Consider the following 26,030-nt stretch of genomic DNA (forward strand, 5'->3'; position numbering starts at 1 on the left):
TTCAATTAAGAGTCTGGGACAATATCAGAAACAGTAAATTCCACCTGGAGTCCTCTGCAGGCCATGCCTCTGTTGTAGGGTTGTTACACTGGCGGCTCCTTGTCTTAGTCCTCTCCTTGCAGGGCGGCCACGAACCCCAGCAGGCTCCAGCTATGGCTATATCTGTTAGGGTCAAAGTTTAAACGGTTAAACCTCCATAATAGCATGGAAATGGCAATACTGTGGAAATTAAATAGAGATGTTTAAGCTACAGGTGAAGGTATTTTCATGTAGTTTTGTGTTTTTATTAAGAGGCTGACCTGGTCGTTGGGTGATCTCACATTCCAGCCCACTGTAGCCAGACACACTCACATCTAGAGCCTAATGAGAGAGATGCATACATTGTTATCATTGTGATGATCATCATCCTCAGCATCATCATCATCACCATCTCTCATAGGTTTATGAATATAAAGTATAGTTGGATTGAGGTGGGAGGGTGTCTTTTAAGAAAAGCCAATCTGTTTTTGAAGCAGGCAGGAGGGATGGTGTTTAGCATAGCGGCAGGAGCTGTCTCATCAGGTTCTTCTTCAGGGAGATAGCGTGGGAGAAGTCTCTGGAGGTCACCAGCTCATATCGCAGTCGCGTCTGTCACACAGGCAACAACATCACAACCAGCTCAGGACTTGAGTCTGACAGACAGGTAGAGGACACCTATAGACAGAGAGGAGGTAAAGAGAGAGGAGATAGAGAGGGAACAGAGAGAAGGAGACAAAGAGAGAGACAGGCAGACAGAGGGAGACAGAGACAGAGAGGGATACAGAGAGAGAGAAAGAGGGAGATAGAGAGAAACAGACAGCGGGAGACAGACAGAACAGACAGAACAGACAGACAGACAGACAGAGGGGGAGAGAGAGGGGGAGAGAGACAGAGGGAGACAGACAGGGGGAGACAGACAGACAGAGGGAGGGAGACAGAGAGAGACAGACAGAGACAGATAGAGGGAGACAGAGATAGACAGATTGAGGGAGGGAGGGAGACAGAGAAAGAGAGAGGGAGACAGAGAAAGACAGATTGAGGGAGGGAGGGAGACAGAGAAAGAGAGAGAGAGACAGGTGGAGAGACAAGGGGAGAGAGAGACAGACAGAGGGAGACAGACAGGGAGAGGCAAACAGACAGAGAGAGAGAGAGAGAGACAAAGGGTCCCAGGTTGCTGAAGAGAAAAGGAGATGTAGAAAGAGAAAGGAGAAGTATAAAAAAGAGACAGCGAGAAGTGGCAAGAACAGAGTACAGAAAGAGAGACAGTATTCCCACTGCACTGCGGATGAAGTCAGGATTGTAATGCACAGCTTCTCCCCAGAGTCTCATCAGTTGTGGCGTGGGCAGCTTCTTGGCAGTCAGTGAGGTGATGGACTCACTGTCACCCCCTCTAACCATGCTCCACCATGCTGCCTTTCACTGTGTCCTAGAGGAGGGGGAGAGGAGGGATGGGAGAGAGAGGATGGATGGAGGGGGAGAGGCGAGGTAGGGAGGTGAGTGAGTGAGGGAGGGGGAGAGGAAGAGGTGGTTAGAGAGAGGGAGAGGTAGGGTGAGGGTGAGGGTGAGGGGGTTAGCGAGAGGGAGAGGGTGGAAGGGAAGGGAGACGGGGAGGGAGAGTGGAGGGAGGGAGTGGGGTTAGGGAGAGGGGGTAGGGAGAGGGGGAGGGAGATGGAGAGGTGTGGGGTTGGGGTAGGAAGAGAGAAAATAAAATATAATTGAAAACAGTTGAACAAATCTTTATGCAAGTGTCCCACTTACTGTAAGGCTTTTTCTCAGTGAGAAATTCTCACAGAAGGCTGCATTACCCAATAAATACACAGAATGTGAAGTACATCACACGTTCGTTATCATTGGTTAGCTACTCCCGTTGTCTTTATCCATGCAAAGTGGATTACAAACAGAAACCTGCACCACCTAGACTCTCCACCTAGACTCTCCACTAACAGGTTTATCAACATCCTCCTACCCAACCTTCTCTTCCTCCTCATTACCACCATCATCATCATCATCATCATAATCATGGGCAGCAGGTAGCCTTGTGGTTAGAGCTTTGGGCCAGTCTGTAACCGGAAGGTTGCTGGATCAAGTCCCCGAGCTGACAAGGTAAAATTCTGTCGTTCTGCCCCTGAACAAGGCAGTTAACCCACTGTTCCCTGGGCGCTGAAGATGTGAATGTTGATTATGGAAGCCCCCAGCACCTCTCTGATTCAGAGGGTTTAGGTTAAAAACAGAAGACACATTTCAGTTGAATGCATTCAGTTGTACAACTGACCTTTTGTCATCATCATCCACCTGTTCCTCCTCCTGATAACACTAGGCTACCTGCTGGTTACTGGCCCAATGCTCTAGGCACCCTGCTGGTTACTGGCCCAACGCTCTAACCACTAGGCAGCCTGCTGGTTACTGGCCCAACTCTCTAACCACTAGGCACCCCGCTGGTTACTGGCCCAACGCTCTAACCTCTAGGCTTCCTGCTGGTTACTGGCCCAACGCTCTAACCACTAGGCACCCTGCTGGTTACTGGCCCAATGCTCTAACCACTAGGCTACCTGCTGGTTACTGGCCCAATGCTCTAACCACTAGGCACCCTGCTGGTTACTGGCCCAACGCTCTAACCACTAGGCAACCTGCTGGTTACTGGCCCAATGCTCCAACCACAAGGCTTGCTGTATTCTCTATCGACCGTGTCGTTCACTTCAACAGTACACAATTTAAATCAAGAATAATGTTCCCTCTCGTTGTACCCAGATAAGGCTTCAGTCTAAAACCTTACGATCGGGAGTAAGTGTACTGCAAATTAACCTCACACTAAATCATACATTGTCTGTCATCTGTATAGAGTCTTGATGCTTGTAGAGGACTGCCATTGCCCTTGTATCTATATCTTCCACACACATAGACTTAATGAAGGTCTTACCAGAGTAGGAGCCGGCACAGTGCAGCATAGAGGAGGCAGTAGCATGGGCTGACTGTAGGCTTGTGGCGAAATCTGCACGGAGCCTTCACCGTGCACTGCCACTTTAAGAGCGCATGAGCAGTAAGGAAGGAGAATATAAAGAGAGCTCGTTCAGCTCTTTGGGGAGGGGCTCTTTGGTGGCGCGACAGTTTGATTGTGTGTGCTGCAGAAGTTTTGTTTGTTTTCAGCGTGTGTAGTTTATAGAGTGTTTAACTCAATCATCGGTGTGATCGCTCTAGGTCGTGGTTGTTTTCGTTTGGGACCACGCCCGTTATGGATCACATGGATTAGTAGCACATTGTTGCAAAGCTTTAACATACAAACCAACAAACCATCGGACAGTCAGACAGTACACCAGCATGCCTGAAGACTACAGCTAAGATTTCTCTTTTTCTCTCTCTTTCTCTTCCCTCTCGTTCCAGTGCTTTACCCTGCAACAGACTCTCTATTTTTCAAATGCACTTCCCATTGAAGTTCATTAGAGCTGGACTATTATTGCCCTGCCAGAAGTATTTGGATGGACATTTTAGTTAAAAGGGAGGTTGCTTGCAAGTTGTATATTATGTGAACTGTATTGAGGTGAGGTGTACTAATGACATGTGGCCGAGAAGACTGTGGACATTTTTAAGGCCTTTGTTGTGTCGATGAACACCCCCCCCACATTCATACCCTCTGCACTCATCCACTAGAAAATAATACAGATTATTGCAAATCCTCTGTTGATGACTGGGTTCGTTCTTGTATGAAGTTGCTGTGAAATTGCTCTGCCATTAGTATTATTGTATGAGGTATTCTTGTTGGGGTTACCCCTGTGCTGTGATGTGGGTTTTATATGGTGTGTATTCTCTTTTCTCTCCACTGGCTATCTGGTAAACAGGCTACACTCTAGGCAGTCTCTTCTGCTGATGTGTGTGGGTCTGGTAGTGGTACTCTCTCTATTCTACTCTTTTCCTTTCGGCATGGTTAATACCTGCCTGGCGCCTGAACAAAATCTTTCTTTACCCCTCTCTAATAAATACCGCTACAGGCTTCTACATGGAACCAGAGAACAAGGTAGTGGTGGTGGATCAGGACTGACACCAACCGGACGACACAACTCTGTGTGTGTGTGTGTGTGTGTGCGCGCGCGCGCGCAGTAGGTCTGTCTGTAAACAAACTGATTAATATTATCGGGGACATAGACTTATCGTTACGCTCTGACCCTGGGTCAGCCGTTTGGTTTTGTGGTCTGGGAAATCATCAAATAAACACTCCAACAAACATGACTTGTGTATTTTGTGTTTCCCAATGTTTAGCTTCCCATAGCAGAGTTTCCCTGCGCCCATTCCCGGACCATTTCAGCCAATTCGGGGAGTAAACTGAAATTCCAATCCCGAATGTTCCTTAATGCTTTTGCCCTAATGAACACAACCCTGGTTTTGCCCTAATGAACACAACCCTGGTTTTGCCCTAATGAACACAACCCTGGTTTTGCCCTAATGAACACAACCCTGGTTTTGCCCTAATGAACACAACCCTGGTTTTGCCCTAATGAACACAACCCTGGTAATACTGTAACAGGAACACAGCACCCTCTGTTGGAACAAAATACAAATGTCCTGTCTGGAATCCGAACTGAATAATGCTATGTTTGTAATCATGTGGGAAACCAAAAGTACAGCTATCATGCTTGAAAAACAGTGTTCAAAAAACATATTAATAGATCTTGTTGCATTTAACTGCGTAAAATGCTGTTATCGATGTTTCCTTAGTCTGTGACATCAGAGGTCAGCATGTGGGAGAAGTGGGACCTCAGGATGACAGACATGTTGCCCAGTATTAATTACCAGTTGGAGGACCGTTGAAGTGGATTTCTCCCAGTCGTATGTGGTAAATATCACCTTCCCAATTGGTTACAAACACAGCATAATTATCTATTAGTGAAACAATAATGAAACAGAAGCAAGATGATGTTTATTGTCATTAATCCTGACCCATCTAGTGATTTCTGCTAAATGGGTCAGCTGCAAAGTCAAAATTGACTATTGTCAAAATTAATGAAAACACAAATTTGCTTTTTGGTCTACATTCAAGGTTAGGGTTAGGCATTAGGGTGTTGTTAGGGTTAAGGTTTAAAATCAGATTTTTTTACTTTGTGGCTGTGCCAGCTAGTGACCGCTCTGAATAGCTGCCTCCAGTACATGAGACATCTCAATAAATGCCAACCTGTGAAGCAGAATGGTTTGAACTTCCAGGTCTGTTTACACTTGATTTGATATCCAGAAACAATAGGTCCCTGACTACCTCCAAAGGTGGTCAGGAAGATCTGATCACAATCAGATCACAAGGTGTCTTTTAATCATATACTCCAGTCTAAAAATGTGGGCACAGTCAGAATGTGTACAAGTGCAGGACAAGGGCGCATGTTATAACCAGGAATAAATGGGGTTAGACACGCATTGTCTGGATATCAATCAAATGTAAACAGATCTGGACGGTAAACCATTTAAATCATCATTATACCGTCCTCTAAAATCATTGACAGACAGTTACTGATGCCATAAGTCAAAGACCTGTCTTAAAATAAATAAATCCATTCATACTGTATATTTGAAAGAATATCTGTCAAATAACCTGCATACACATTGATCAGATCACAAAACGTACATGTTAGTGCAAGGTGTAAATAAGCAAGGCTTGAGTGATATTCAGTTTAGAGTGCTAAAAAATGTTTGACTGGCAGCATAATCAAATATTCAGGAGCAAAGTGGGAATCACATATTTTATTTGTGACTGAACAGTGGGGGTAGTAGTACAGTGAATGGGAAGAAATATGCGTACAAAAGTCCTTTTCTCTTTTCAGCACTGTTGGAATTCCTAAATCAAATTTACAAAATATCGTTGGACCATTTCATTGAGCATTTTCTTATACGAGCAGGGTTACAGTTATTATCATCATAGTCTAGAAGTAAAAAGCAATAATATCTCTATTCTTTCATAATCTTCTAAAGTCACCACGTTTTGCCATTTGTAACTCTGTGGAGCAGACGGACCTACCAGATGCCCCAAACCTTTAGTTGCATGAATCAACCGTGTTACTGTAATACAATGACATGACGATATAACAGTGACGGAACACAACCGATAATAATAAGGCATAGTAATGCACTCTGGAGTCTACTGCTGGCTGGGCCGTCACAACTAGCTTATTGGTTTGAATCCTAGAAACCACCCATGTGTAGCAGACCTGGGTTCCAATACTATTTCAAATCATTTCAAATACTTTAGCGGTGTGTGATTGAGCTTGCCCGTTGCTATAGAATCAATAGAAAAGTCCCTAAAGTGCAAACCCCGCCAACATGGCACTCGAGGCAGGCTTAAGCAAATGCTCAAAAGTATTTGGAAGGTTTAAATAGTATTTGAACCCAGGTCTGGTAGCAGTTGAGTAGGTCAACAAAGAGATTGAAAGCAAACATTGAAGGATGGGTAGTACACCTGTTCAGTAGTCTAAAACAGTTAAAAGGTAAAAGTGACAGACTTTATTGGCCTGTGGATCCTTTATTTTGTGTGTGAGGATGGCCATTTTATTTTCAAAAGAGTGAGTTAAGTAATACGTAGGTAGCAGGTGTCCCCATCGTTGCTTTGATTCAACGGCTATGTAACACAGATTCACAGTTCATATGTCACAGACTGACTGACCAAACCCAACACAGAAACAGAAAGTAAAAGAATCAAATAAAATGTCAAGAAAGCAAAGCAAACATCCAGACAATACAGACAGAGGTGCTGGTGTGGCATTGCTTTAAAGTTGAGAGAGCCACAGGTAGGTTGCATCAGAGAGGCAGACGACAGGCCTATCTTTTGGCACAGAGATTCCGGTGTAAGGGGTCTTGAGGAAATCTTATTTACAAAATAGAAGTTTGGCAAAGAGGAATTATTTCGACTGATGCCTCGAAGCTGTTTTCGTTATCCATAAAATGCTCAGAAGCGTCAACTCAGAAGTAGCAGCTTACAAAATAAAAATTATATTTTTATCTTTAAGCATTGAAAAGTAAGCCATGAAGCTATGGAGAACAGTTGTCTCGCAGTCTCTGCTGTGTTTCGCTGGATCCACAATACATAGTCTGTTCATGCCAATGGAACAAGTCAGCTGTTTGAAAACATTTTGCAAATCCATCTGTTCTACACAGTAAGTACTCTGAGGCGGGTGGCAGTTCTCCAAACGAAGGGTATAACCCCATAGGACACCATTCCTCCTCAAAATCACCCCAAAAATGATTTCATCCTTAGAACCCATGAGAATCCTGATCCTGACCATGCAGTCTGATTGGTCCTCCCAGGTCACATGATAGATAAGGTGTCTCCGCCCACTGACCTGTGGCAGGAAGTTGTCGTGGTAACGACCCACTGCTACAGTTTGGTCAAAGATCATAGGTCACTTCATGGGAGAAAGGGCTTCCGATTGGCTGCGGGTGGGGGGAAAGACAGCATGTGAGGAGAGTGTTGTGCTGTCCAGCTCAGGAAAGAAGCCAATCCTATGATATTGCTGCTTTAGGCTGCCAATATCTGCATTCTCCAGAACAGAGATCCGTGTAATCAAGTTATTAGGAGGGACATAGGAGTCCAGAGTCTCCTCTCCTCCATCTCTCAGTCCGCTGTCCTCCTCTCCTCTCATCTTCTTCTATCCTCCTGACGGTCACAGAGGTTCCTTCTCCTGGAAAGGGAGGGACCAGCATTAAAACACATACAAGCAAGGCACACACACTCACACATATGCACACACACACACACACACTGAATTTCAGATATACTCATGTGTGAAATATGTGCAGTTATGAGCCTATAGACAGCAGGTGGCAGTATTGTTCCTTACGTCCTCGTACAGAATCAATGCAGAAATGTTCCATTTTACAACGTATTACAGAGCCATCATAAAGTAAGTCTTAAACCAAATACTTGGCTGAAAACCATTCAGCTGCAAAGACACAGAGAGAGCCTCAAAGACAAAGAAGAGATCTGTGTCTCTGGAAAAACCCCAGACAGACACAGAGAACTGAGCGGTAAAGGGTTGTTAGACCAATCAATAAAACAGAGATGTTTTAAGGAGCTTTAAGGGGATACAAAAAGGTTGGACAATAGAACAGAAGAGGGGTGGAGAGAGAGGGATGGGATGAGGACAGGGTGCTTGAAGAGAGGGAGAGTATAGGAAAGGAGAGGAGACCCACCCAGAGTTCTCTAACTGTCTTCCTGTGGACAGATCTGGGCCTGGGGAGAATCAGGTGGAGCATCTCCGGATGGACAGGGAGAAAGAGCCCTGGTGCATAAGCCCTAGATAGATAGAGAGAGAGAGATGGATGGATGGATGGATGGATGGATGGATGGAGAGAGAGAGAGAGAGAGAGCATGGTCAATACCACATGAGTATAATCCACAGATACAAGTTAATGCAATAACTTCAACCATTAAGACAACTATCCACCAACTATTTGATAGATCATTATATCATCATGATCAGCTTATTCGAGACTCACCGAGTCATCCTCCCTGGTGCTGGGGGGTGTGGCCTGTGTTTGGATGGGAGAGTGGTCTGTGGGGGGGTCACTGGTCTGGGACGAGGCGGAGTCTGAGGACGGTCCAGGCTGGGGGGCTGGGGCTGCAGGGAGAGAGTGGGAGGTATAGGAGTTTTGGTTGTTGGGTGTACCTTTTTCACATAAAGCATTGAACGTTATCAATTTGGGTAGGGTTAGGTTAAGGTTTGGGTCGGGTAACTTACTTGTGCTGTAACTGTCTATCTAGTCTAGTATGAATGTAGCAGAGACTGGCAGTAGGGAGAGCTTACCTGAGTCAGTGGAGGGTGAGGTGGATGTGCCAGGACTCAAGGTCATCCGAGAGAGGTCAAGGTCACTACAGCTGCCTTCCTCTTCCTGGGTCAAGGCCAATGGGGACATCACAGCCGGTGACCCCAGGCACAGCTGGCTACAGACCAGGGTGTCAGGAGGCACGTTCACTGGACCAGGGCCGGGTGTCTCACACCTCGCCATCATGACAAGGCTAACAGGCGTCTCACACCTGCCCACAGCACCCAGACCCATTGAAGTGGGACTCATCGGCCCAGGTGTTCCACACCTGCTGCCCACCATGACAAGGCCCAGCGAAGAGGGGCCTTCTCCTGCGTCAGATTCCCCACTGAGGCTGTGCTGCTGCTGGAGCTGCTGGAGCAGGGCGGGGTCCATCGCCTGGTGCTGGGGGCTGGTGATGGCTGAGGAGGGGGTGGAGGAGAGGTCGTAGTGTAGGCCCTGGGGGCCAGGGCACACGGTGGTGATGGGCACCATCATGGGGAGGTGGTGACCCCCCACGCCCACGGCCTGGGCGGGCATGTAGGCAGCCATGGCGGCCCACTGCTGCTGGGTGGCAGGGAAGATGTTGGCCTGGCTCCAGATGACGGGCTGGCCTCCCGGGAGGACCTGGGTAACCTGGAGGGGCCCCTGCACCCCAAAGGCCAGGGTCTGGGCCTGGCCAGAGAAGGATCCCTGCTGGGCCCACTGAGCTGCCTGGACTGGCCCCATGGTCATGTACCCCGAGGGGACAGAGGTGGGGCTGAAGGGGCCGGTGAACATCTCTGCGGGGTGTTGGTGCTGGTGCTGGTGGTGGCTCCTGCTGGGGTCCAAAGTGTTGGCCGGGGACGGGGGCATCTGAAGGCAAATCATCCACACACACACACATGTAAACCAGGCACCTACTGTATTATTTCACTGGGATCATTGTGACTATTTACTTAGAATAGAGGTTATGTAATCTATTTACTTAGAATAGAGGTCCTGTAATTTATTTACTTAGAATAGAGGTCCTGCAATTTATTTACTTAGAATAGAGTTCCTGCAATTTATTTACTTAGAATAGAGGTCCTGCAATGTATTTACTTAGAATAGAGGTCCTGTAATCTATTTACTTAGAATAGAGTTCCTGCAATTTATTTACTTAGAATAGAGGTCCTGCAATGTATTTACTTAGAATAGAGGTCCTGCAATGTATTTACTTAGAATAGAGGTCCTGCAATTTATTTACTTGAGCCATCCTGTAGTGAAAAGCATCTGTATTACTCTAATCACAACAAATCATTCTTAATACAAAATGATTTTGAATGGGAAGGTCAGTTACTCACCGAGGGTGGAGTGGACATGTCTCCAAACAGATCAAAGTGGTTGATGTTCTGTGCAGGGATAAAGGGTAGGGTCAGAGAAAGAGAACAGCGACATTTCACAACAAAACAAAAGCCTGATCTGCTTTAACATAATAACACATTCTACTGATCTATAACAGGGTAGGGTGGCTATGTGTGTTTGTGTGTTTGTGTGTGTGTGTGTGTGTGTGTGTGTGTACTGTAGAGAATTGTACTGTGATGCTTAGAAACATCTCGCTCTTCTTTCCTCTCATTTCATTATCAGAAAATGGATCTAAAATGAATCTCTCATGGTGCTCTGTAATTGGCTGGGTAAAAGGGTTATTCAGTCCAATCTAACGAACGCTGATTAGATATTCCTCTGTCCGTCTCTACCAATCAAATCATCCCCTGATGTCCCATGATGCATTACCATTGTGATTCCCCTAAAACACAAGATAATATGATATCATTAGGTGGTAGGATGCAGGCTGTATACATGTGCTTTTTGCGGCCACCATGTTCCTCCTCCAAGACAATATAACCACCTGACCCATATTGCAGACGTGACCGTTCCTACTACTACGTCTCACCCCCCTGGCCATATACACCCAGCGCTCTGACAGTATAATTACAATACAGAGGAGGTAGGGAAGACGGACAGAGGTTCTACAGCTAGACACATGAAATGTACAGTATGTCACAGACTGCAGGCGCCATGCACAAGCAGACAATGTATCACCACGGGAACACACACAGGATTTGCATGCCTTAAATAAAGACACACACACACACACACAAAGAATAGAGAAAATGAGGTGAAGACAGCAATCAGTGTGTGTGTGTGTGTGTGTGTGTGGTGGGGGGGGGGGGGGGGGGGGTTAACATAACATTGTCTATACCCTCTTTGAATTGTTTGGAGGAAACCAATCATATACAGGACATACATTACACCATATTGTTGTTATACATGATGTATTGGTGTGACAGTCTCATTTAACCTTAAGGGGGCTGAGGCAGGTGTCTGTAAGGTAGGGAGGGTGGTTATAGTTCTATAGGCCTTCCCCTCCGGCTGACTGGCAGGCAGAGTGACACACACGTTCAAGTTCAAGTTTACTTGTGAATCGTGTTCATACAACAAATAAAGTTAAACTTGAACATGTCAGGCTGGGCATCTAGGCTCTCAGTAGAGCTCCAACTGAATGAACAGACAAGCAGTAACTCTTAGAGATGTGGAGGCAGCTACCGATACAACACCAGCTAGCATGATGTGTGTTGGGGAGAGATAGCAGGGGGACAGTGTAGCTACCATAGATAGTTGATGTGCTGCTGAACGATCAGCACAGGAAGAATGCGAAGAGAAAAAGTAAGCACACATTCTTCTATTTCCATGTACGTCTTGACCAATGGACTTAAAGATAGAATCCTGCAGTATATAAAGACGGCTCCACTAGCCGCACCACCACCGTTTGTTGCCCAGCTGAGGAGCGGCATGGTGCAACATTTGTTGATACATATTGTGCTCCTCTATCGCACGTGCAATGATGTCAGAGAGGAAACACCGTGTTGGTTGTTTACACTAACTTCTTTGTTGATGTAATATCACAAACGGACATGGAAGTTTCCCCATTAAAGATTCCAGCTTTAAATAAATGTTTGGATGACGGTTTGGAGAAGAACGACTAGTGCATCTGATATGGTGGAAACTCGTAAAAACAAACAGTTAATCCATGACCTGTCTATTTTTTGTGGTAGAAATGAATCTGCTGTTAAAAATATATATTTGCTCTGCATACAGGTACGGTGTTTTTATGAGTGGGGTGGTAACCTAGGAGACCCCTCTGTCTGTCTGCATGCAGCTCCACCAAACAAACAACAACTCCACCAGCAAACCTCTCATTTTCACCTCCCAGGAAGATGGAACAACCCACTATTGAACTGAGACTGAAAATGACGAATAAAACCGTGTGTGTAATAGTCCTCCTAGTCATATTGTAAATGATGTGGAGGGTTTGAAGCAAAGACTCCATCTGTAGCTGGTGCAACATCCAAGCTTGAGGGACAAATCATGATTCTGTTGTGGCAGGTTATGCATAAGTCCTGAAAATCATTTTATCATCATACCTCTAGTTGACTAAGACCCAACGGTTGACCATTCCAAAGCAATAGATTCTATTTCTATATATCATTCCTTGGCCAGGAAAATCTATATCATTTAGTTAGTGCACAGGCAGGCAACCATGACCTAGACACACGCTGATGATAACCAGTCGATGACCAGTTTGTGGGTGTATACTGTGTATAACAGGGGTCACACAGACAGGGATTCATCAATGGAAACTAAAGAAGAGGGGAGGTTCTCCATTAAGAGAGACAGAGAGGTTTGCCAGTGGGGGGAGTGGACGAACAAAACAACAAAAACACCTACAGTCATAAAATGGCGTTTTGGGACGTCATAGATCCCTTCTCCCTTCTGCTGACTGGTAGCGGTAGGGACCTGAGTTGGAGGTCCAGTCAAAATAAAACAATACAGTGAGCAACACCATTTACCAAGGCTGAGAACGGACAAAAACACATTTATTTCAAAAAGAATCCTTTCTACTGAGGTGTCTCAAAGCTACTGTTCTGTCTTCATTTCAGAATGTCTCTCTGGTCTACACATGGTGATATTGTGGTCTGGTCTAAAAGCTACTGTTCTGTCTTCATTTCAGAATGTCTCTCTGGTCTACACATGGTGATATTGTGGTCTGGTCTAAAAGCAATGTTATGCAAATACATTTTGACAGCTGTACAGCTCTCGAATCAATTCTACATGAATCAATATTGATTGTAAGCAATACTGTCAGACTGTGCATGCTACTTCTCTGTTTGGGCATTAAGATCACACAGCTGGTTTTCTCCATGTATACAATGTTCAACCAGGAGTTTTAAATCTATGGACACTGACAATGCAGGATCGTGTCCTGCCCTGTCCTCTCCTCTCTTTTCTTTATTTTCCTCACATTAATCTATTAACCCTATTCAACAATATGGCCTCCATTTCTCTCTTTCGGCTGGCTAACTTGGCATTGGGCTGCAATTTCTTCTTGTCTACTGATCTTGTTTCATTCAGAAATCAAATGGCATGGCAAGTGATTCATCTCTATGCATCTTACATTTTCAGAAAGGTGAGGGAGAGGAGGAGGGAGGCGGGAGGTAGATGCAGGAGGAGGATTTGGGGAGAAGGGAGGAGGAGGGAAGAAGGAGGGGGAGGTGAAGGAGGAGGGGTGAGTTAAAGAGAGGAGGGAGGTGATGGAGGGAGCAGAGGAGTAGGGGAGGGAGATAGTGGGAGGAAGAAGGGGAGGAGAAGAGAGGAGGGGGAAGTGAAGGGAGGAGAAGGGAAGTGGTGGAGGGAGGAGAGGAGAGAGGAAAGATTAAATCACATTCTAGGTTCCTAGAAGCTGCTCTTAGTCCCTTGACCTAAACGGGAAGGTCAAACCTCTGGATGTCTGCAGGGATTCCACATAGACTCTAGAGAAGCCTTGATGAATTGGTCTGACAAAATAACTGGCCTTGACTGCACTTCACTGAACTGTGGATTTGAGATGTTATTCATCATTTACATTAGGAACGTTGTGGGTATACTATTTAAAAATAATAATATCCAGAGTGTACTGCTCTGCTCTGCTCTCTAACAAACATACATATTCTATTGTAACACAAAGCTCTGGGTTGACTACTCTACAAAAGGTAAGGGGCGGGGCTTGGTATTGTACCTGGTAAACGCTCTCCTCTGATTGGTGGCCACGGAGGGGCTCATGTCCAGCCTCAAACACAATGTACTACAACAAAGGAAGTGGGGGGGCCAATAGGGATAGAGGATGACGGGATACATGGGGGGAGAGAGAGAGAGAAAGAAAGAGATTGAGAGAAAGATTGAGGGACAGAGAGAGAGAAAATAAATTGAGAGAAAAACAGGGAAAGAAAGAAAGAGAGAAGATAAGAGGAGAGGAGAGAGTACAGTAATTGGTCAGGCAGTGGTAACAGGTACTGTAGAGGTCTAAGTGTTCTGATCTCCACCTCCACTACCACCTAGACACAGAGGGCCTAATACTGATTTGAGATCCGCGCTTGTAACTTAGTTGATTTACACTAAAGTCTGAATTGGTTACACGCCCAGATCTCAAGTCAGGATTCTGCCCAATGGTCATTGGACTCTTGTATTCAAAACAAAACAGCCAATGCTACTACAGAATTGCAAATGAAATGTTTTTTTCAGGCATACAGTTGTAGTAAAACCGAAAGGGGCAAACATTAGAAAGGTTTTGAAGGGGGTGGGGCATAACCACTGAACATAAGCATTCAGAGTAAGGGTTAGTGTTGTCTGTATTCAGTGTGAGCAACAGAGTAGAGTATCATGTTCCAGTTTCAGCCAAAAGCAAGAGGGGAGAACAACCAGTCAGATAGGTCTTTAGAAGAAAATCAGTACATATACACAGATCAACTGAAAATATGGTTTTACAACACTGCACTGGCAATGGGAGAGTCAAATGGTTGAACAAAACCGTCTACTATGATGGTTGGTCTACTACGTATTACTGAGATGGTTTGGGTATCATGAATCATTAATTAAAGCAGATCAGCGGCAGATATTTACATTAAGGGTTAAGTGTTTTTTAATTCTATAGAATTAATCACGTGAAAACAATTGTGTCTGTAGAAGCTAGAGTGTAAACGTTACATGGGGTTCCATCACTAGTTCTGCTGTGTAGGTGTTGTGTGGCGACCTACCTGGTAAACTGGATCATCCACCTCGTCCTCCAGAATGGTCTGTGTGATGGTTGAAGAGAAGGAACATTTTACATAACAAGTAGAAGATGGATAAAGAGAAGAACAGGGCAAGAACATACAGAGGCAAATAGAATAACAGAGAGAATAACAGATAGAACAAGAAATGGAATAACAGAGAGGATAACAGAGAAAATAATAGATAGAACAAGAAATGGAATAACAGAGAATAACAGATAGAACAAGAAGTGGAATAACAGAGAGAATAACAGATAGAACAAGAAGTAGAATAACAGAGAGAATAACAGATAGAACAAGAAATGTAATAACAGAGAGAATAACAGATATAACAGAGATAATAACAAGAGGATAAGAGAGAGAAGAACAGAGAGGATAAGAGAGAGAAGAACAGAGAGAATAACAGAGAGGATAACAGAGAGAAGAACAGAGAGAATAACAGAGAGGATAACAGAGAGAATAACAGAGAGGATAACAGAGAAGATAACAGAGAGAATAACAGAGAAGATAACAGAGAGAATAACAGAGAGGATAACAGAGAGGATAACAGAGAGGATAACAGAGAGGATAACAGAGAGAATAACAAAGATAACAAATAACAGAGAGAATAACAGAGAGGATAACAGAGAGAATAACAAAGAACAAATAACAGAGAGAATAACAGAGAGGATAACAGAGAGAAGAACAGAAAGAAGAACAGAGAGAAGAACAGAGAGGATAACAGAGAGAAGAACAGAGAGAAGAACAAAGAGGATAACAGAGAGGATAACAGTGAGAATTAACAGAGAGAAGAACAGAGAGAAGAACAGAGCAAGAACAACAGACCAAGAGCATGCAAGGACATCAGCCATTGGCTTGGGGGAAAAGAGGCCTATCCTATTAGGAACTCAGAAGTGAGAGACGCTTCATCTATTTTATCCTCCTGAGACCCAGAAAAAAATGTGTATGTGTCAATTAGGATTCGGTTGATAGTAATATGATACATTTAACATTACAGTAAATGGTTGATAGTAATATGATACATTTAACATTACAGTAAATTGTTGATAGTAATGTGATAAATCATTTAACATTACAGTAAATGGTTGATAGTAATATGATACATTTAACATTACATTAAATGGTTCATAGCATTATGATATTTTTAACATTACAGTAAATGGTTGATAGTAATATGATACATTTAACATTACAGTAAATGGTTGATAGTAATGTGATAAATCATTTAACATTACAGTAAATGGTTGATAGTAATGTGATACATCATTTAACATTACAGTAAATGGTTGATAGTAATGTGATACATCATTTAACATTACAGTAAATGGTTGATAATAATATGATACATTTAACATTACAGTAAATGCTTATTAGTATTGTGATACATTTAACATTCCAGTACATGGTTATTAGTATTGTGATACATTTAACATTACAGTAAATGTTTGATAGTAATATGACACATTTAACATTACTGTAAATGCTTATTAGTATTGTGATACATTTAACATTACAGTAAATGGTTGATAGTAATATGATACATTTAACATTACAGTAAATGGTTGATAGTAATATGATACATTTAACATTACAGTAAATGGTTGATAGTAATGTGATACATAATTTAACATTACAGTAAATGGTTGATAGTAATTTGATACATCATTTAACATTACAGTAAATGGTTGATAGTAATGTGATACATAATTTAACATTACAGTAAATGGTTGATAGTAATGTGATACATAATTTAACATTCCAGTAAATGGTTGATAGTAATGTGATACATCATTTAACATTACAGTAAATGGTTGATAGTAATATGATACATTTAACATTACAGTAAATGGTTGATAGTAATGTGATACATAATTTAACATTACAGTAAATGGTTGATAGTAATTTGATACATCATTTAACATTACAGTAAATGGTTGATAGTAATGTGATACATAATTTAACATTACAGTAAATGGTTGATAGTAATGTGATACATAATTTAACATTCCAGTAAATGGTTGATAGTAATGTGATACATCATTTAACATTACAGTAAATGGTTGATAGTAATATGATACATTTAACATTCCAGTAAATGGTTGATAGTAATGTGATACATCATTTAACATTACAGTAAATGGTTGATAGTAATGTGATAAATCATTTAACATTACAGTAAATGGTTGATAGTAATGTGATACATAATTTAACATTACAGTAAATGGTTGATAGTAATGTGATACATCATTTAACATTAAAGTATATGGTTGATAGTAATATGATACATTTAACATTACAGTAAATGGTTGATAGTAATGTGATACATAATTTAACATTACAGTAAATGGTTGATAGTAATTTGATACATCATTTAACATTACAGTAAATGGTTGATAGTAATTTGATACATCATTTAACATTACAGTAAATGGTTGATAGTAATATGATACATTTAACATTACAGTAAATGGTTGATAGTAATGTGATACATCATTTAACATTACAGTACATGGTTATTAGTAATGTGATACATCATTTAACATTACAGTAAATGGTTGATAGTAATATGATACGTTTAACATTACCGTAAATGGGGACAGTAGGTAAAAAACATAGTTAGCGCATCCTGATGTCAACTGCAGAGAACCTTTATTAACAAGCTCTTATTTAGCTCTTATTTGACATAAAATAAATATATTACACTGCTTTGAAAACTATTCCTGAGATATTTACCTATTAGAAACAATCTCAATATCAAACTAATTGTGTAATTTTTCATTTTGAAGAACCAGAAAGAAATATCAAGGTGACACCACCACACATATGATGTCATAGAAAAGCACAGGATGTCCTCTCAAAGTGACAGGACCAGGACCTCACACAGTGGCATGTATGTCTTTAGAAATACAGAGCAAATACGAATGTCCATTAGATAGGACAACAATCAATTGCTAGGCTCAGGGGGAATATACACTTTTGTCTAAGTTACTGTACAGTTCAGTAATATTTCCTACATAATAATTCCTTCCATTGTAGACACAGGTATTCATTACATTAAGCCTTTTACATTGACGGGGCTCTTCTGCTACATGGAGTCCTGTTTCAGTATAACACATATATTTATAGTATAGCAAGTAAACTAAAATCATTTGTATTGCAGTCTGCATATACAGCCAAAGCTGAAAGCATTCACATTCAGTTGTTTCTATGAATAATCCTCATTTATAGTGTATGCAGTGGAATCTCACAGTGGAGTGGTTGAAGGTTGAAGAGGGCTCTATTGAACAGTGAAAGAACAGGAAGTGTTCTCTGGTCACATAATTAGAATCACTAGAACAGACAAAGCCTGGACAGTATTGTCCACAGCAATTTCCCTGGTAGACTACACTCATGGGTACACTCAAATCGGCGTGTTATTGTGATGCATAACTGCTATGGTAACAGTTGTGTTGTTGTTGTTTACCTGGTAGACGGCCTGCTCACACTGCTTGTCCTTCTGGGACTTCTTCTCCATCTCCTCTCGCTGCTTGATGTCGTAGATGAGCGTGAAGAGGTCACGCAGGTCAATGATCAGTGGCTCTGCCTGGGAGGGAGAGAGAGAGAAAGAGAGAGAGAGAGTAGGGGAGGGAGAGAGAGAGGGGGGTGAGAAGGGAGGGGTAGAGAGAGAGAGAGAGAGAGAGAGAGAGAGAGAGAGAGAGAGAGAGAGAGAGAGAGAGAGAGAGAGAGAGAGAGAGAGAGAGAGAGAGAGAGAGAGAGAGAGAGAGAGAGAGAGAGAGAGAGAGAGAGAGAGAGAGAGAGAGAGAGAGAGAGAGAGAGAGAACTACGTGAGGCAGAAAATACCACAAACTTATACCACAAAGCCTTATTGTTATTATGAACTGGTTCCCAACTGACATGTGACATAAGAATAATTTATTCATGCAGTCTAATTGACTATCCGTCTTAGTTGGTTAAGGTCGGATATTGACTTAGTGCCCTGCCAATACGGAGTTGTTGTTATCTGCAGCTATCTGTCACGCCCTGGCCATAGAGAGGCTTTTTATTCTCTATTTTTGGTTAGGCCAGGGTGTGACTAGGGTGGGCATTCTACATTATTTTTTCTATGTTTTTGTATTTCTTTGTTTTTGGCCAGGTCTGGTTCTCAATCAGGGCACGCTGCACCTTGGTCCTCACCTTCTTCCACCAACGACAATCGTTACACTATCTACAGCCATCAAGAGCACTGAGCCCTGCAAATCTAATGTGTTATCTATTTATATACTGTATACATTTTATCATTTGGGACCATTGGCTGGCTTTTCCTTTATTACACAACACAGGAGAGAGCAAAGATCACATTTGTTACCTGGTCACACGGCACGTTATTAGCAGCCTAAGCAGAGAGCTCCTGTAAATACGTACATATTTAATTGTTTGTAAGTGTTTTTAAAAGTTTTATAATCAGCTGTTTTGTTTTTGATAACATTCAGTTTTATTGCATATTTATTGCATATTTCTGGTGGTTTTGACCCACAGATTTGCAGATGGACTGGCAGGTCAACTCTTTTTGGCATTTGCCAGAATTGTTCTATGGTCAGTCCCTGTTAGTATTGTATTCTAAATGTGTTGACTTGGGCTGTAATGTTATTCCTAACTAATACCACTGTACACCTCATTCCTGGTACTTGAGTTGAGTCACTACAACAAGGGTAGGTTGGTTCTCTATGGTGTAGTAGGTCATATTTCTATGTTTGTGTTTTGAATGGTTCCCAATTAGAGGCAGCTGGTAATGGTTGCCTCTAATTGAGGATCATATTAAAAGGTGGCCATTTTTCCCACCTGTGTTTGTGGGATATTGTTTTGTGTTTGTGCTAGTTGCACCACTTATGTTACATTTCGTTGCTGGTTTATTGTTTTGTTTGGTTGTTTCGCTTTATTAAAAGATGTGGAACTCAACACACGCCTTGGTCCCGTCCTTATTACGAACGTGACAGAATATCCCACCAAGCAGCAAGGACCAAGCAGCGTGTGACGGAGGTAAAGGAGTTTTGGACCTGGGAAGAAATCATGGGAGGATGTGAGACCCTTCCTTCCTTGGAAGGAGACACCAAGGAAGATGGAAGGACAGTGACGACGCTGGGGACCGCAGGCACAGAAACCAAGTTTTTTTGGGGGGGGGGCACATGGAGCTGGCGGTCGAGCAGCGGAGAGTGCCAGAGCCTGTTTGGGAGTCGGTGGAGGAGCTCGATGAAAGATACTGGAGAGAGGTGGTAGCGCTGAGAATGCTGCAGCGCAGGCGTGCTGAAGAGCGTGACACCAGTCTTTCACGCATCTGGCCTCCAGTGCGCCTCCCCAGTCTGGTATGTCCTGTGCCAGGTCCCCGCACTCGCCCTGAAGTGCGTGTCAACAGTCCGGTGCCACCTGTACCGGCTCCAGCCCTAGGCCTCCAGTGCGCATTCACAGTCCAGAGCTTCCGGCAACGGTCCACGGTCCGGAACCTCCGGCGATGGTCAACGGTCCGGAATCTCCGGCGAAGGTCAACGGTCCGGAACCTCCGGCGACGGTCATCGGCCCGGAGCTTCCAGTCCCGCTCCATGGCCGGAGCCTTCTTCTGTGCCGGTGGCCAGTCCAGGCACGCCGTCTAGTCCCGCTCCATGGCGGGAGCCTTCCTCTGCGCCTGTGCCCAATCCAGGCACGGCGTCCAGCCCAGCTCCATGGCCGACACTAGTCAACCCCCCCTACCCTCCCCATTTGGTTTCAGGTTTTGAGGCCGGAGTCCGCACCTTTTGGGGGGGGGGGGGGGGGGGGGGGGAGTACTGTCACGCCCTGACCATAGAGAGCCCTTTGTTCTCTATGGTGTAGTAGGTCAGGGCGTGACTAGGGGGTGTTCTACTTCTATATTTCTATGTTGGTGTTTTGTATGGTTCCCAATTAGAGGCATCTGGTAATGGTTGACTCTAATTGAGGATCATATTAAAAGGTATCCATTTTTCCCACCTGTGTTTGTGGGATATTGTTTTGTGTTTGTGGGATATTGTTTTGTGTTTGTGGGATATTGTTTTGTGTTTGTTCTAGTTGCACCACTTATGTTACATTTTGTTGTTGGTTTATTGTTTTGTTTGTAAGTTTCGCTTTATTAAAAGATGTGGAATTCAACACACGCTGCGCCTTGGTCCTGTCCTTATTACGAACGTGACAGTAGGTAAGGAACTCAGGTCCTGTACTCACCGACTGGCCAGACTTGATGGCCACAAACCTGTGGTGTCCCTCCTTCCCACAGACGTAGCCAAAGGCCCGGTGGTCCCGGGTATCCTTGGCGATATAGGAAATCTCATGCACTGAGTGGTGATGCAGCAGAACCTGAAAACACACATGGAGGAAATTACATACATTTTGAGTACGAAATAACGTAGGAGATCTTTGAAACAGAAGGAAGTGGCAGATCCGAAGCAGGAAATGAACCAAAACTAAATGGAGGGGGTTTGGAGACACATGTTGGATACTGTAGGGCCAAGGTCCTGATTTTATAGTTTAGTTAGACCCATGTGACCTGCCTAAGAGAACTCTTGGCTCTACTCAATGCATTTCTATGAATTTCATCCATTCTTGAAAGAATTCTTTGTTCCAAAATGAGGGAGTGAACTGGGAGTTCAGGGTAAGTAGGCTACAGCTCTTTGCTAATTCTAATACTATGGCAACGCGGTGCTCCAGATACACCGCAGCAGGGAAGAAAGGAAGGCAGATGGAAATGAATATTCTCTCTTTGTCTTACTGTTGACAGGGATGACTGACACATTTACCATTGTTCCCTTTCTTTCCTCATTTCCAACTCTCACAGTTGGAATAGCAGACACAGCACATTTACTGCATGGATAACAGCAGATCAGGATGTGTGTGTGTGTGTGTGTGCAGATCAGACTCCACACACACAACCCATTGTAACTTATTTTGAAGATCTTTCTAGCCTGGGGGGAAGTTGTTGTTGTGTATTGTGCAATATGCCAAAATATGCATTGTCAACAGAGAATGGTACACCCGCAGGGCAGCGCTGAACACCCAGGTTACAAGTACAACTAACACTGCAAAGAAACCACTACTAAAGGACACCAATAAGAAGAAGAGACTTGCTTGGGCCAAGAAACACGAGCAATGGACATTAGACTGGTGGAAATTTGTCCATTTGTAGAAAATAGTAAAAATAAAGAAAAACCATTGAATGAATAGGTGTTCTAAAACTTTTGACCGGTAGTGTGTATTCAGGAATGTGCATGGATACACACACACACAGTAGTTAGGCTGTCACTCATCTACTCCCACCTGCTGCTCCACTAATAGCATTGATAAGCTTCGAGCAATAGGGAGGAGCTACTAAGAAATGACCTAGGGCTTCTTCAGTGGAGTGTAATGATAACAGAGAATTTAATCGTACTAGAGCCGACACTGTTCTATAGTCTAGATGACAGTACATTGCTACATTACACATTTCTACGTGAATGTTCTGCAACGCTGCAGCCTGCTGAATAAGCCCCATATTTTACCATAATGATTGTTGGGGAAATGAAGTGGTGTTGGGGTAATCCGTTTATAAAATGAAAGAGCATTGGGGGAACAATGATTCACAAACAAAATGACAGAGACGCCAGCGGTGATGAGGGTTAGGGATAGGACATACACATACACACACACACACACACACACACACACACACACACACACACACACACACACACACACACACACACACACACACACACACACACACACACACACACACAATGGGGCAATGAGGGTTATTATATAGCTGTTGTTGATAAATGACAGGGCTGGCAGCAATTGACAGGTGGCACCACTATCCAACCAAAATCATCAAATATCAAACGATGACGAGCGGGTCTATACAGTAACATTTATTGTATAGAGTAATTGACGATATTTTTCCCCCTTTAATGACAGTTGAGGTGGAGCTATGGGGCAGTTAGACTAGCAGTTAGCAGTGATGATGATTAGAGTTGGAACTGTGGGCTAATTAACCTAGCGGATAGCGGTGATGAGCAGCCTCAGGATGGTGGGTTGGGGGGGGTTGGGGGGAGGAGGAACCCCTCTATCATCCTGCAATGGAACAGCAGGCCTCTGGGCCCTGAGGGAGGAGGGTGGGAGGGAATGAAATGGAGGGGGGAGGCAGATTGTCTCATAGCATGGAGGGGAGGAGGGGGAAGGGGACAACGTCACATCCCTCATATACACACTGTCATTACAGTAGACAGGTCTTTATCATCAGACATTAGCCACCATACAGCACGCCTAGACTGCTTCTGTTGTATTCCCTGTCATGTCAACTGCACCATATGCCAGGTAGGCACACAAGATGGCTGCCTTTCTTCTACATGACTGTGATTAAACTTGTATTAGCCTCTGCCCTCTGGATGTCCTATAAGGTTCACAGCAGCTGGGGCTAGACCTGTCTGCGCAGCTGCACTGTGGAGCCTCATCACTCACTCACCCCTGATCTCTCGTCGTAAATCTTGATCCCCCCGAAGGAGATGGTGAGGAAGACTCTCTGCTTGTGCTCTCCTTTGGAGCGCGCTGACGAAGCCATTCCCTGGAGGAGAGGAAGAGACACAGGGAGATGAAGGGAAATACTCTCAGCGTGAAAGACAGCAGCGTGCCATCGACTCACATCTCAGGTAAGTATGACGAGGGAGGAGGAGGAGAGGGGAGGAAGAGGGTGACAGCTGTTATATGAGGTGCAATACGACAGAAGGCTCTTCAATGTTGCTCTTTTTGAACTTTCATTCTCTCAACACAGTTTCTCTTTTTCACCACTGAGTATTTTATTGTTGAGCTTTTAAGAGGCTGATTTATTAAGTAGGGTTCTGCTGCCTGCACCTTGTGACACAAGCTGCCAAACTTCCATGTAGCAACTTGAAGTTTCTCTGACTGAATGTATTCTGCTGACCGACCGTAGCCTAACCTTCACCTCGCCGGGACACTTCTGTCACGTCTTGCTGCCTGAAGAACCATGGAGCCTTTAAAGTAGATTTTCCCATGGATCTCAGCTCCTTTTTCTTTCAACAAAAACAATTAACATTTCCAGCATGTTTCTCAGACTCAAATGGAGGCACGACCCTCCCTCTCTAACGCAAGCCTGACATGTCTTTCATGTAAATAAGCTGTGAGAAAAGAGAAAAGAAGACAGAACGTCATCGTGAATGCTGAACACGTCTGACAACCCTGGAACCCCAGTCACGTTGAGGAGGGTTGAGCGAGCGACCCCATACACAACCAGTACACTATATCCCCCTCTCCAGATCTGAGCTTCATCAATTAATACATAAACTTGGAAACCATCAACCCTCTGTTTGTTCTCCAGAGTGGGAAACAAAGAGCGATCGGCTGAATAGAGGAGAGAGAGGTGTCTAAGAATGTCGTCAATCCACAATCGACTTCTCCATTTGGTGGATTAAGTCCTCAAGCTTATAGAGGCAGCTCAATAGAGACCCCTTCCCCTCCTCTATTCCATCCCTCCATCGCCCTCCTCTATTCTATACCTCCACCCCCTCCTCTATTTCATCCCTCCATCCAGCTCCTATATTTCATCCCTCCATCCCCCTCCTCCATTTCATCCCTCCATCCCCCTCCTCTATTCCATCCCTCCATTACCCTCCTATATTTCATCCCTCCATCCCCCTCCTCCATTTCATCCCTCCATCCCCCTCCTCTATTCCATCCCTTGTTTACCCTCCTATATTCCATCCCTCCATCACCCTCCTCTATTTCATCCCTCCATCCCCCTCTTCTATTCCATCCCTCTATCTCCATCTTCTATTCCATCCCTCTATCCCCCTCTTCTATTCCATCCCTCCATCTCCCTCTTCTATTCCATCCCTCTATCCCCCTCTTCTATTCCATCCCTCCATCTCCCTCTTCTATTCCATCCCTCCATCTCCCTCTTCTATTCCATCCCTCTATCCCCCTCTTCTATTCCATCCCTCCATCTCCCTCTTCTATTCCATCCCTCTATCCCCCTCTTCTATTCCATCCCTCCATCTCCCTCTTCTATTCCATCCCTCCATCTCCCTCTTCTATTCCATCCCTCCATCGCCCTCCTCTATTTCATCCCTCCATCGCCCTCCTATATTTCATCCCTCCATCGCCCTCCTATATTTCATCCCTCCATCGCCCTCCTATATTTCATCCCTCCATCTCCCTCTTCTATTCCATCCCTCTATCCCTCTCTTCTATTCCATCCCTCTATCCCCCTCTTCTATTCCATCCCTCTATCCCCCTCCTCTACTCCATCCCTCTGTCTCCCTCTTCTATTCCATCCCTCTATCCCCCTCTTCTATTTCATCCCTCCATCGCCCTCCTCTATTCCATCCCTCTATCCCCCTCTTCTATTCCATCCCTCTATCCCCCTCCTCTATTCCATCCCTCTGTCCCCCTCTTCTGCCTGTCTATATAATATAATGCCTGTATTGACCTGAGAACATTGACTGTAACTGGCAGTGACTGCTGGATATGGGAGTCATAGGCAGGTCACTGTTCAAATGTCACAGCATGGATCTACAAAACTCCTGCTGTTGTGTTATTGGACATGTGGAGCAACTACATCTGATATGAGAAGATCAGAGCAGGAAATGGCTTTGCCTGCTGGCTGTACGGTAATGCTACTATGTCTCCAGCATGGTTGAAGAGACATAATAAAACCATCCATATTCTTTCTTCTGTAGATGGATTTGTAACTACATCTGGCTCCTGCAAAGACGCATCAATAGAGATGGCTGAATTCACTTCTTCTTCTACACCTGAATACCACCCCCCTCTCCTCAGACACACACAGACATACCTTGAGCTTCATCATGGAGTCCTGGCACAGCTTGTCCCCGCGTGCCGCTGTCACCTCATCAGTCCCGATCAGCTTGGCCTTGTAGCGCACACCATCACCACGGAAACGCTTAATCAGCCCCGTCTCAGTGCGGTCCTGACCTGCAGAGAGAGAGAGCGAGAGAGAGAGAGAGAGAGAGAGAGAGAGAGAGAGAGAGAGAGAGAGAGAGAGAGAGAGAGAGAGAGAGAGAGAGAAAGAGAGAGAGCGAGAGAGAGAGAGAGAGAGAGAGAGAGAGAGAGAGAGAGAGAGAGAGAGAGAGAGAGAGAGAG

At 44.1% G+C, this 26,030-nt stretch overlaps 1 protein-coding gene across 1 annotated transcript in view; it reads right to left on the bottom strand.

The window, feature by feature from the left end:
- Window positions 1–5,763: 5,763 nt before the first annotated feature.
- Window positions 5,764–26,030, bottom strand: part of LOC139386491 (disabled homolog 1-like) — a 40,426-nt gene continuing 20,159 nt past the window's right edge. Inside the window, exons 2-13 of the mRNA XM_071132060.1 lie at window positions 25,723–25,862; window positions 23,377–23,475; window positions 21,105–21,236; window positions 18,361–18,480; window positions 14,883–14,921; window positions 13,868–13,933; window positions 12,541–12,609; window positions 10,116–10,163; window positions 8,793–9,645; window positions 8,485–8,606; window positions 8,179–8,281; window positions 5,764–7,667 (exon numbers count right to left, since the gene is read on the bottom strand). Of these exons, the coding sequence (XP_070988161.1) occupies window positions 8,189–8,281; window positions 8,485–8,606; window positions 8,793–9,645; window positions 10,116–10,163; window positions 12,541–12,609; window positions 13,868–13,933; window positions 14,883–14,921; window positions 18,361–18,480; window positions 21,105–21,236; window positions 23,377–23,475; window positions 25,723–25,862 (1,781 nt within the window). The 3' untranslated portion in view covers window positions 5,764–7,667; window positions 8,179–8,188. The remainder of the gene's footprint in view (window positions 7,668–8,178; window positions 8,282–8,484; window positions 8,607–8,792; window positions 9,646–10,115; window positions 10,164–12,540; window positions 12,610–13,867; window positions 13,934–14,882; window positions 14,922–18,360; window positions 18,481–21,104; window positions 21,237–23,376; window positions 23,476–25,722; window positions 25,863–26,030) is intronic.

This window comes from Oncorhynchus clarkii, chromosome 28, assembly GCF_045791955.1.
Source record: "Oncorhynchus clarkii lewisi isolate Uvic-CL-2024 chromosome 28, UVic_Ocla_1.0, whole genome shotgun sequence".
Lineage (NCBI taxonomy): Eukaryota > Metazoa > Chordata > Actinopteri > Salmoniformes > Salmonidae > Oncorhynchus > Oncorhynchus clarkii.